Here is a 13,046-nt window from a genome sequence, read left to right as displayed (position 1 = left end):
AGCCTCCTGAGGTTAGTTGCAGAGTAGAATGACTGATGAGTTTCGCGTTGAGGGGATGCAGAGTTGCCGACACATTCTTGATACAACTTCCGGTCTGAACAGTATCAGTGCTGTCCGTTTAATATTATGCTCCCCCTCTGCCCGCCTGCCCAAAGGTTCCTACTTGACTATTTCAATATCTCGCTTCTTTGACCTTTCGAGCGCAAATTGCTGCCAATAATAACGTGGAAACACTTAGTAAGAAACATATCCACGCCGCCACTGGACAGGTTGTAGCGTTAAATGTCATCAAAACAATTTGCTTCGAGAAGAAATGACGTTATTTGCAAGGGTCAGTAAAACGTGTGTTTAGAAAAAGGTGGTGGTGGCCGCTAGGCGGAGTGGAGAGCTAATTTTCGCTGTGGGAAAAGTCGAGTGGTGTGGTGGTGATTTGACTTCACTGGGCTGCCGTACTTGTGGCGAGTGGCGGCGGGTTTAGTGCTACTAGTGATGCTCATGTATGCTAAGCTAATGCTAAAAACGCCTTCTTGAAGTGAGAGAAAGTGTGTGTTTCCATGGAGGGCACAAATGCCAAATACGTGTCCCAGAAAATCAGCAAGACGAGATGGAGGCCAGTGTCGTCTGCCGCTCTGCAGCAAGCAGATGTCTTTGCTGCTGGTTCATGGGACAACGAGGTGAGCGAGTCAGGCTGGAGCCCAAAGAATCTGTCCAATTCTGACTCAATCTGCTGTTTGGCAAATGTAGCTACATGCTGTGTCAAAGTCTGAGACTGTGGGCCTCCTCCCCCCGAGGCAACGCTTGTAAAAAGGTGCCTCCCTCGCTCAATTCCTGGGTGCCTATGGGATTACGATTGTGTTATTTAGAGTCCATTTAGCATGCAGGAAGTAACACAGGTGCACGCAAAACAGTAACGAGGGCCCCGCGACTGGGTCACCAAAATGGATTGGAAGTTGGAAACCCTCATTAATGTTCTGCTGCCTTGCACCTGTGTTACTTCCTGCCGTTCAGCTAATCGAATTCAGACAGATAAGTTCTGTCTGAAGGCATTTGCTTCCGACTCTGGGAAAAACTGTCAAATTCCCTAAAACTATGATCTCTTTTACCAAATGACACACAGGCTATTCTATGTGCTCTCCCTTTGATGACTACTTTCATACACTGAGCCTTCCCTGAAACTGGGGTAGGATTTCAGTTCAATTCGGCATACATTCAATAACCAACTGCTTTCAGTAAAAGTTACACTTTTAAAATAGGCTCGCCTGTCATTCCAGAAGTGTTGCTTTGTGATTTGTGAATGCTGAATAAATATTATGTTAATGTTACCAGAAGATTCTAAATGTTTCATGAAATATCATACACAGAGTCTTCTTATGAGGTGTATACACGTTACGTTTGCTGATACACAGTTAAGTTAGTTTTCATTGTCAGTTTGGTGCAACCTCATGTAACAGTATAATGTTAGTGGAGTAGCACTGCTGGCTAAGTAAAATAGTCATCATCACCCACTTGACGTTTTCACTCAACGATAAGTCCCTGCATCTAATATTGTTTTACCATCAAAACCCCAAATCTGGTATAGCCACTACATTCCTGGTGACAAATTAGAGACTGACACAATAATATTTGGTCAATGTCATAAATCATTAGACCGAAGTCACCAAAAATATGCATTTCTCCAATACCAATAGAATAAGAAAGTCAGATTTGAGCTGACTTAAGCTCAGCTAAGGTACACCCTCCATACCCAGCTAGCTAACGCCCTTGTTTGACAGACGCTGTTAATATCAAAGACGATGGGATTCAAGCAAGACGGCCCAACTTCAACTCACTTCCTGTCATTTTGTCACGTGGGTTTTGCCCATGGTTTTCCACGGACACGCCCACTTAGGACCCTTTCGGGCAGGTCTGAGTCAATGGTTGACCACGCCCATTCAGGAGACTTGCTGCTACCATTTGTTAGAATTGGCGGCGCTTGCGGTGACCCATCTATAGTAATATAATATCTATGTTAATTAGGGATGTCAATTTTCGGTTAATTTCACTTTCGATTAACCGACGCTAATAATCGATTAACCTATCGGTTAATTCATAATTTTTTAATATTAAAAAAAAAAAAAAAAAAAAAAATTTTTTTTTTTTTGTGTGTCTATTTACTCAATGAACTCATGCCCAAACAAGGCGTGTCTATTTAGATGCTGAAATGTTAATGCTTTTTGTGTTAGAATTTCTAACACAAAAAGCATTAACAAGCATTAACAAAAAGCATCAACATTTCAACACAAATTCTTTTTGTGTTAGAATTTCTAACACAAAAAGCATTAACATTTCAGCATCTAAATAGACACGCCTTGTTTGGGCATGAGCTCATTGAGTAAATAGACCAAAAAAAAAAAAAAAAAATTTTTTTTTTAATTAATATTAACTGATAGACCGACAGCAATAACCGAACAACGACGTTAGCGACGGTTAATCGATTAACGGTTAACCGTTGACATCCCTAATGTTAATATCTCTTGCAGGACAACAAGATTTCCATTTGGTCCATCGGGGATCATGGGCTCTCTGGCATGGACGATGAATTTGAAGGCGATCTTCAGCTATTATGTGAGCACAAGCACGACGGAGATGTGCTCGATCTTCAAGTAAGACACTTATTGGAGTTGATGGAGTGAGATACTTATTGGAGTTGATGGAGTAAGATACTTCTTGGAGTTGATGGAGTGAGATTATTGGAGTTGATGGAGTAAGATACTTATTGGAGTTGATGGAGTGAGATACTTGGAGTTGATGGAGTAAGATACTTCTTGGAGTTGATGGAGTAAGATACTTCTTGGAGTTGATGGAGTAAGATACTTCTTGGAGTTGACAACATTATACTAGGTTTATTTTACTGTGCTTGGTGGCATGAAATTAGCACCTACTGCATCTATTGGTGACCTTATTTTTTTTGGGTGACAGAAAAAGAAGACTTTCTTTGATTTCTGAATTTGTCACGGTTGCATTGTTGCAGAGAAATAGTACATGTTCTATATCGGTATCGGCCTTGTTGACTGTAGTCGGCTATCGGCAAAAAAAGCGACTGTTCACCGATTGATATTTAGCCTATCAGTTGGGTCACACAATTTGTTGTTTGTTTCATAATTATATGACAGTATAACTGAATTTGTGCTCATTCAAAGATAGTGTGATGAAGGGATCACAAGACTTTAAAGCATGTCAGTTATTTGTTTATAATGAACATTTCTTTGTTTCCCTGTCAAAAAAGGCATAAAAAAAACGTTTCGGTATTGGCTATCGTTCAAATTGTTATTTTAAACATCGTTATGGGTATCAGCCCAGAATTTTGCGTCACTAATAAGCGTCACTCACACATGTGTTCGGGTGAGGCTTGTGGCAAATTAAATGTCCTTCAATCTTTCCTAGTTTCTGGACCGAGACAGAATCGTCACCGCATCATCAACTGGAGCAGTCACCATCTTCCACCATCACCAAAACAGTCAGGTACACTCATCTGCTTGCCTATAACCCTGCTCTCTCTCTCTCTCTCTCTCTCTCTTTCTCTCTCTGTGTGTGTGTGTGTGTGTCTCTCTCTCTCACACACACACACACACTCTGTCTCTCTCACACACACGACACACACATTCTCTCTCTCTGTGTGTCTCTCTCTCTCACACACACACACACTAGTGCTGCACGATTTGGGGGAAAGGTGCGATTAGCGAGTATGGTGGACAATATTGCGATTTGCGATTGTGATTGCGATATAATAAACAAGAGGTATCTAGGGATGTGCCGGCATGAGTTTTTGACGGTATGATAACCTTGGACAAAAATACCACGGTTTCACGTATCACAGACTAAAATACATGAAATATGTTACAATTTAAAATATATTAAAACGGAATAAATAAAACAATTTGAAATAAAATTATCTTGACAAAAAAATAAAAAAAATTGAGACATTTGCCTGTCCCAAACATGTAAAAAAAAAACACCAGAAAAATAGAAACTGCACTGTGTTACAGCACATAGAAGATGGCTCAGACTAATACAATGATACACCCCGTTTATTTATTTTGTAGCGACAGATGGCCTTAAACGCCACACTCACGTGACGCTTCTTGAGAGAGAGGCGAGGTAACGTGCATCTGCAGACTTTATCGAGGGACCATGAAGGCGTCATGTGACAGGCTAGTTGAAGCCTGGAGGTGCTGCTGATGGCAGCTGCGACAGTGTTTTGCTGCTATCAACCTTGTTAATCTCGCTATATTCTTCATCACAGCGGATCATTACCCACTGTGCACTTAATCGTGCACTAGTTCTGCATAAGCACCTGCAGCTCTCTCCTTATTTTACTGACGTTCTCACTAATCACACGGCTGTTTACATGCGTTTCTGAACGGCTAGCTAGTTATTAGCATAGCTCGCTGTTAACGATCACGGATGTTCTCTCTCTCTCCTTCTCGGTAAGATGTAACCTTGTTGCGCATAACATTACTTATTTGCGGGAGTGCATGGGAGAAGTCTCCCGCTAGTGTTGATGCCCAGTGTGATGGCAGAGAAACGTGTGTTTGCTGCGTCGCGTGCAACGTTAGTTTAGAGGAGGCTCACACACACACACACACTCAAAGAGACGTGAAAAAATAATAATCGCACACTTTTGCGGTTATGTAATCACACATCATGTATTCATACATTTGAATATCTCATGTTAGAACCATTCACACTGGATCATTTATTCCATCACCCTGATTTCCCAGCTTTCTAGTCCAGCGTTATAATAGGTATAACTGATCCCCAAACAATTGCAATTGTGCACGACGTCCACAAGGGAGACGTGGGAATCTTTGAAAGAGAGTGAAGAAAACCCTCCTTGAATGGATATATATATTACATACTCTAATGTATCCCAGTGGATCAACTCATTTCCTGTGCAGTGACTTGTCTCTCTTCCACCGCAGACGCTCTCTGTGTCTCAGCACTGGGCGAGGGCACACTGCTACCCGTGTGACAACGCCCCCTGCACCGGCGTGGTCTGCAACAGTCCCGACATTGTCTCCGTGGGCGAAGACGGGAGGATCGTCCTCTTCAGAGCCGACCAGGAAGGAGTGAGTCCAATCATAGGTGAGCAAGAATTAGCGGCCATTAGTCGACCTGTACCGGCGCATGAAAGTTCCAGGCGTGTGACTGCTCTTCTGGAATGATTTGAAGAGTATCATTGGATGAACGTTTTTTTTATCTTCGTTAGAGAACGCTGACAGCAGCACCATTCATGCCGTCACTTTCCTGCGGACGACGGAGATTCTGACGGTCAACTCCATCGGCCAACTCAAGCTGTGGGATTTCAGACAGCAGAGCAATTCAGCCTCACAGATCCTCTCCCTGTAAGATCATCTCACTTCTTACCAAATAAGTTGCATCCAAGTTTTTTTTTTTTTTTTTTTTTACGTACACTGAGTCAATGTTTGTTTTGCACACCGCACTTTGAAAACGGCACAGTAGCACTGGTACTGCTCGCTAACAGGTCCAGAATTACTTCCGCATTTAGGGCGCCCCAAACTGGTGGCTCGTTAGTGCAGTGGTCAATTAAATTACATTGCGCTCAATTGAATCAGACAGGAGTAGACGATCAAATTGTCCATCGTCACATTAGTTTAGAAATCTCAGTTTAATTTGACACTGCTGATAGCTAAATGGATGTATGTGATTGTGATCAGTGTTTCCCCTAGAACATTTTTCAGGCCTGGAGGGATTTCGTAAACGTACCCCGACCGGGACGGTGGGGGCCCTCGCTGGCAACGCTAAACTTTTAGCTAACCTGTTCGCATCTATGTTGGCAATGGCATCCCAAGTATCATCATAATATTATGGGATGCGATGCGAACAGTTGTATTATGGCATGTGCGTTTCCCAGGCAACGACACACGTTGACACGTTTTGGAACAGCGTCGCACGCTGGCACAATGCTCCTAAAAGCTAAATGCTTATTGTTTTGAATGATTTGGCATCTTCTATTACTGTCAACACCAGTATTGTTGTATTGTAATAATATGCCATAAAGGTTTATTGACATTTTGGGGAGAGCAGGATTTTTTTTCTCTTTTCTTTTCCTGTAGAATGGTAGGGGAAACACTGGTGATATTGCTGCTGCTAGCAGCTCTAGGCCATCTGGCAAAACAGAGAATCACCAAACTGAGCATCCCTGACTGCATCTGAACCAGCTGTTCAGTATGAAAGACAAGACAGAACTTTGGTAACGCTGCAAATAATTAAAATGTAAAACATTTTTAAAGTAATGCAAATGTCCTTTTATTTGAGTACTTTTAAATAGGCTACTTTTTTACTCTTGAGTAATTTCCTGGACTATTACTTTTACTTGTACTTGAGTTATTTTTCACTAAAGTAACTAAACTTGGACATGAGTACTGAGTAGGATTCCACCTCTGGCTGTATTGAATCATGAACCCCATTTGGAATCGTATGGTGAAATAAGGCGATGGTCCCATAAGGCGATCGTCCCATCCCGAGTACATTTAGATGACAAGCGGTCCTAATAAGTGGTTCCTCTCTGCTCTGAACAGGTACACTACATAGTCCCAGAGGTGCTGCTCTGAACAAGTACACTACATAGTCCCAGAGGTGCTGCTCTGAACAGGTACACTACATAGCCCCAGAGGTGCTGCTCTGAACAGCTACACTACATAGCCCCAGAGGTGCTGCTCTGAACAGGTACACTACATAGCCCCAGAGGTGCTGCTCCGAACAGGTACACTACATAGTCCCAGAGGTGCTGCTCTGAACAGGTACACTACATAGCCCCAGAGGTGCTGCTCTGAACAGGTACACTACATAGCCCCAGAGGGGCTGCTCTGAACAGGTACACTACATAGCCCCAGAGGTGCTGCTCCGAACAGGTACACTACATAGCCCTAGAGGCGCTGCTCTGAACAGGTACACTACATAGCCCCAGAGGTGCTGCTCCGAACAGGTACACTACATAGCCCCAGAGGTGCTGCTCTGAACAGGTACACTACATAGTCCCAGAGGTGCTGCTCCGAACAGGTACACTACATAGCCCCAGAGGGGCTGCTCTGAACAGGTACACTACATAGTCCCAGAGGAGCTAAAAATATATATATTGTGATATTTGATTTTGTCCATATTGCCCAGACCTACCTTGTGAGCGTCTTTAGCATTCGTAGCATGCATAATTTGAAAGCAAGGGGATGAAGTGATAAACACTACATTCTGAAGTGGAAAGCAGACAGATTACACAGTTCAAACATCAGGAAAACTAATGATAAATACATAATCGTGCATATCTGACCCGGATGAACACAGTGCACAGTGTGGTGCCCCTGGAGGACCACACTTGAAGTGCATCCCTCCTTCCACAAAAAGTCAAATTTACTATAGACCAAATCACCGTGACGTCACCATGTAAACAAATTTACTTCCGGGTACCACTTGGGAAAGGCGGCAGGTTTAAATGTGCGTGTTGTCATATAAATGCTGTCAAACCCTCTCGTTGTTTTCGGCCGACTACTTTCAATTTAAATGGTTAAACGGTTGGTAAACATGCTTGTCCGACGTATCTAGCCTTTCTTCTGTGTTTGTTTTATGTAGTGTTAGCTAGCTAATAAAGTTTGTTTGTCTGTCAAACTCGCTGTTTTTTTACGTTACAGACAGAGTAACCTCGCGTCACCAGGCTCTTCTCGGCGAGAAAGAGCCTGGTACAGACAGAGCTACTGACGCCACGTCAATTTAATTTAGCTTCAAGTCTACTCTAGTCTGGTCCAACAGGTAAATTAGCTAGTCTGGTCTCCACTAACGTTAGTGAAAGTGTTGTTATGAATGATATTAAACAACAACACAACACGGACAAACCATTTTTGTCTTCTTTGTCTGTTTTTGTCTTCAACATGTCAGTTTGTGCCGTCCACCGCCATTATAATGTGTGGACCTCAGGGGTACCTGGAAGTAAATGTAAACATCCCGCTGATTTGGTCTATAGAGAGGCAAAGTGAACGCTACTTCCTGCTTCAGCACTGTACCAGAGATTTTCATCCGCCATTTATTTTCACATACACATTTTGTAAAATGCGTATAAAAATAGTTTTACTTGTTCAAACCAAACAATTCAGATATATTTAGAAACAGGGGAGACCATATAACATTTCACTCAGACAAAACGTAAAGAAATTGCGGATTTGAAGAAAATATTTTTTTCAATGTTTTTTTTTGTTGGTCCGAGTGAAATGTTCTACTGTATGGTCTTTCTCAATTCTAAATATAGCTGAACCGTTTGGTTTGATGAAGTAAAACTATTTTCTATAATCATTTTACGAAATGTAGGGATGTTGTCATCTGTCATATCAAATGCTGAACTACTTTAAAACTGTTTTTCTGTGATGTGTAAATGTTTTCCTTAAGGATACACCCAGCTCTGTGATTGGTGGAGTGTTGGCGTCATCCTGTATGAAATGGTTGTCGGACAGCCTCCCTTCTTAGCAACCACGCCTCTGGAAACCCAGCTGAAGGTATGTTAAACACTTCCAGTGGAAGGTTAGACAGGCACATACCACACTGTCTCTCTGCCAGTGGAAGGTTAGACAGACACAGACCACACTGTCTCTCTGCCAGTGGAAGGTTAGACAGGCACAGACCACACTGTCTCTCTGCCAGTGGAAGGTTAGACAGGCACAGACCACACTGTCTCTGCCAGTGGAAGGTTAGACAGACATAGACCACACTGTCTCTCTGCCAGTGGAAGGTTAGACAGGCACAGACCACACTGTCTCTCTGCCAGTGGAAGGTTAGACAGACACATACCACACTGTCTCTCTGCCAGTGGAAGGTTAGACAGGCACAGACCACACTGTCTCTCTGCCAGTGGAAGGTTAGACAGTAGGGATGCACGATATTTATCGGCCGATATGGCCATTTTGCGTTATTTATTATTCCAATAATGAAATTTTAGCCGATAAATAGCCCCCAATAATACGGCGCCAACTTGGCTTTGTTTTGCATTGGAAGCGGGCTAGCTAGTTCAGCAGGCAGCGGTCCTCAAGCTTGTTGTGACCAAACATCCCCCCATTTAAAGCACTTCATACTCCCAGAGCTGGCGTAAACCATAGAGAACCTCATGCATTACCCGAAATGAAACGTCCAGCGTTTGTGTCTTAACTCCAAAAGCAACCCGCTAACGTGAAGCTAACATAGCTAGCTGCTGGGCAGTCATGATCTACCAATAATAAGGAAAACAAATGTGCACATTTACATAAAAACACACCAGTCAACATCACATAGTGTCTTTTCTTTCATCTAGAGGAGCATTTTTCAGTCAAAAGTGAAACGACACAGATATGATGGCTTATAGTGAGGCTTTCCATGCCTCACTATAGAACTGGCCTCAATGCAAAATTCAGACAGCTCATATGTTGCCAGTAACGTCATGCCAATAAGAGTCTAAATTACTATGCCTTTTGTGTTTTATCTGCAGACTAAGCAGCTTTAGGCTTTCGGTTCTATAAAAGCCTTTTATTTTTTGTATTGACTATTGAGTGATACACTTTACTAAAACAATCATATTATATCAGAAGTGTTGTTTGTGTTCATAATAGTGATGTCAGATTTGGTTAGGTCAGAGCTATGGAATATTAAATCATCCATCTTTGCTCACTACATCTGCCCTTTCTTTCTTCTTCTTTTTTACCCCAGGTGTGCATAAAATACAGGTTAAGAACTTATTTTTTTAAATACAAAAATGTGAAATAATTATCTGTTTAACGTATCGGTTATCGGCCAGGAGATTATTTATCGGTTATCGTATCGGCTGTAAAAATCCATATCGTGCATCCCTATTAGACAGGCACATACCAGACTGTCTCTCTGCCAGTGGAAGGTTAGACAGACACATACCACACTGTCTCTCTGCCAGTGGAAGGTTAGACAGACACAGACCACACTGTCTCTCTGCACATTGTCTCTAATGCTTTTGCACGTTTGGGCCCAGGTGATCAACTGGCAGAGCACGCTGCACATCCCCCCTCAAGCCAAGCTGAGCGCGGAGGCGTCGGACCTCATCGTCAAACTGTGCCGCGGCCCCGAGGACCGCCTGGGCAAGGACGGGGCGGACGAGATCAAGGCGCAGCCCTTCTTCCGCGACATCGACTTCTCCAGCGACCTGCGCCAACAGGGGGCGCCCTACGTCCCCACCATCGCCCACTGCACCGACACCTCCAACTTCGACCCCGTGGACCCAGAGAAGCTGTGGAGCAACGACAGCGAGGGCGAGGGCAACCACAACGACACGCTGAGCGGCTGGTTCCGTAACGGCAAGCACCCCGAGCACGCCTTCTACGAGTTCACCTTCCGCCGCTTCTTCGACGACAACGGCCACCCATACAGCTGCCCCAAGCCCATCGAGTACGAGGGCTACGAGGGGGACGAGGCAGAGGACGGCCCGGGACAGGAGGAGGCCTCCAGCACCACCACGCAGGGTCGAGACCTGGTCTACGTCTAGTGCCTCCTGGCTGCCCAGCTGCATTATGGGACCACGCAGGGTCGAGACCTGGTCTACGTCTAGCACCTCCTGGCTGCCCAGCTGCATTATGGGACGATGCAAGGGCCGAGACCTGGTCTACGTCTAGCGCCTCCTGGCTGCCCAGCTGCATTATGGGACCACGCAGGGCCAAGACCTGGTCTACGTCTAGCGCCTCCTGGCTGCCCAGCTGCATTATGGGACCACGCAGGGCCAAGACCTGGTCTACGTCTAGCGCCTCCTGGCTGCCCAGCTGCATTATGGGACGATGCAAGGGCCGAGACCTGGTCTACGTCTAGCGCCCCCTGGCCTGGAGTCTGGGGTCTAATTTATCCAACTGTGCTTAGGAACCCTACTGAGGATGAACTAAAAGAATGACTAACCTATCCAGTGACTGCGCGCACACCTGCAATGCAATTTCCCTGTTCAATTGATAATCAGGCTCATTTATATGAGTCATGTGGTTAATTGGCATTGACCATTTATGGTTGGATTGGGGCGGATCCACATGTGGAATGTCCCAGTTGGACTGTGATTGGTTGGTTACAGGGGGAAATTGCCTGCAGCAGGTGTTCACACTGTCAGAATTTAGTTGACTTAAATTATTGGCCCTAAGTTGTCTTGTTTACGTTAGAACTGTTATTATATATTTTACAATACTACTTTATGCGGGGAATACCTTTGCTGACCTTTTGACACTAGATTGTGAAACACAGATTGATGGCGTGGACACTGGACAGTTACTGGACAGTCACTGGACAAGTTAGTCATAGTTTTTAGTCGGGATTCTAGGCACATATTGCTAAATGAGACCCCTGGAGGGGCAGGGGGTTGTTGTGGTGGTACAGCATTTGAAACCTAGCACATAGGAGAGCACGTCTTGAGGAGGCATCACTACATCTTAGGCTTTGAGAACACTGCAGCAGATGGTCACATCAACAGAGCGTTCTGTAGAGACCAGTGTGCTCTCAGAGAAGACGGAGACTATCAGGGTGCTCTCTTTGACAACTTATGGCAAAGCCCCCTTAAGCCTTTATTTATTGAAGAAAGTGTAACTGGTGATGCTAGTTTAGAGATGCTGTTTGAGTCTGGGGGGTTTTGTTGTTTGAATGTTGCTTTTATCTGAAATGGTTTTAATTTATATTTGAATACGTCTGTTGCAATGGGGATTTAGTGAGGCGACTTGTAGACTATTGCAGGGATAAATGACTCTAATTATTCGTTGCTGTGCCTTTTGATCTTTTGCTGTCTGTTGGAGAAAAAATTATAGCTTATTGGGAAATGCCAATGGAACTTATATTTTTCTCCAACACTGTCTTTCACCAAATATAAGAGGTTTAATAATAATCAGACTGGCATTACACAATGAGAATAGATGTAGTTGATTGGACTAGGTTTGTATTGTTTATTTTTCTAATTTATACCTAAAAGTGTATTTATAAATCAAGTTGTACACAGCTGATGTAAATATTTCTCTTCCCTGTCACTCAGCAGATGTCTCTCTCTCTCTCTTAGGGCAGGCTCTGTCCTCTCTCTGCTGCTTCTGCCATTCCTTCTCTGTAGATATTTCCATGGGTGATTTGTTGTGTGCTTTCTCTGACATCTAGCCAAGCCAGAAACCTACATCACGTCTTCACAGGGACTCTACAGATGGAGCTGGTGGCTTCTTCACAACTCTCCTTGTTTCATTGTCATCCCAACTTCATGCTCGCCTCTCAACCAAAGCACTATATAGTTGTGTTCCCACATGTGGCAGCCCTACAGCTCTACATGACATAAACACCCTGCGTTTAGGCTTCTAGTCCTGACCAGCCACGCTTACATTGCAATGACCCGCGGAGGCTTTAGCATGCTAGTGATTAGCTCAAACTCCTTTTCCTTCCCTTATTTTTGGACCCGTTCTTCTCTTCCTGCAGCTTCCATCTTTGGAGAAACTGTGTTGTGTTGTGCCTCTGCACTGAGAAAAGAAAGACCGGAGTGATGCTCTGTCACATACATGATCATATCGCGTCTGCTTGTACCTTGTGTTTAGAAAGCTCTCTGAATGTAGTTGCGTAATACAGTGACCACTGGCGTTGTGCACTGCTTTTGTCTCATGTAAAGGTGAGATCATTTGATTGTTGTGTACATGTTGTGCTCTGGGAGGATGGGTACAGGGAAGAGGGGGATCAATAAAGAATGTAAAGAACAACACCTGTTTTACATGCACACTAAGTGTGTTAGGAGTAGGTCTACCAGCTATGCATCACACCACTACATACAAGTCTTTGCTTATGGTTAGAGGAGCTGCAACGATTAATCAGTTGGCAACTATTAATTTGATTAATTAAAAAAGGGCAAAATTCTCTGACTCCAGATTCTTAAATGTGAATATTTTCCTTGTTTCTTTACTCCTCTGTGACAGTAAACTGAATATCTTTGGTTTGTGGACAAAACAAGACTTGTGAGGCCGTCATCTTGGCCTTTGGGAAACACTGATCCACATTTGTCACAATTGCTTTGT

The 13,046-nt window shown here is 43.8% G+C and overlaps 2 protein-coding genes across 2 annotated transcripts; both read left to right on the top strand.

Moving 5' to 3' along the window:
• Window positions 1–554: 554 nt before the first annotated feature.
• LOC310782998 (nucleoporin Nup43-like) lies at window positions 555–5,388 on the top strand (the record flags this gene model as incomplete). The annotated part of the gene is made up of 5 exons (XM_083643771.1): window positions 555–674; window positions 2,520–2,642; window positions 3,424–3,501; window positions 4,962–5,124; window positions 5,249–5,388. The coding sequence occupies 5 exons, from the start codon at window positions 555–557 to the stop codon at window positions 5,386–5,388; spliced, it is 624 nt and encodes a 207-aa protein (XP_083499897.1).
• On the top strand, window positions 5,270–12,674 carry LOC310782999 (serine/threonine-protein kinase LATS1-like). The gene is made up of 3 exons (XM_083643772.1): window positions 5,270–5,384; window positions 8,434–8,540; window positions 10,016–12,674. Exons 2-3 carry the CDS (start codon window positions 8,484–8,486, stop codon window positions 10,523–10,525), a joined length of 567 nt encoding a protein of 188 aa, XP_083499898.1. The 5' UTR covers window positions 5,270–5,384; window positions 8,434–8,483; the 3' UTR covers window positions 10,526–12,674.
• The last annotated feature ends 372 nt before the right edge of the window (window positions 12,675–13,046 follow it).

The sequence above is a fragment of the Poromitra crassiceps genome (assembly GCF_964638095.1).
Source record: "Poromitra crassiceps genome assembly, chromosome: 9".
Taxonomy (NCBI): Eukaryota; Metazoa; Chordata; class Actinopteri; order Beryciformes; family Melamphaidae; genus Poromitra; species Poromitra crassiceps.
This window is presented reverse-complemented; position numbering and strand designations above follow the sequence as displayed.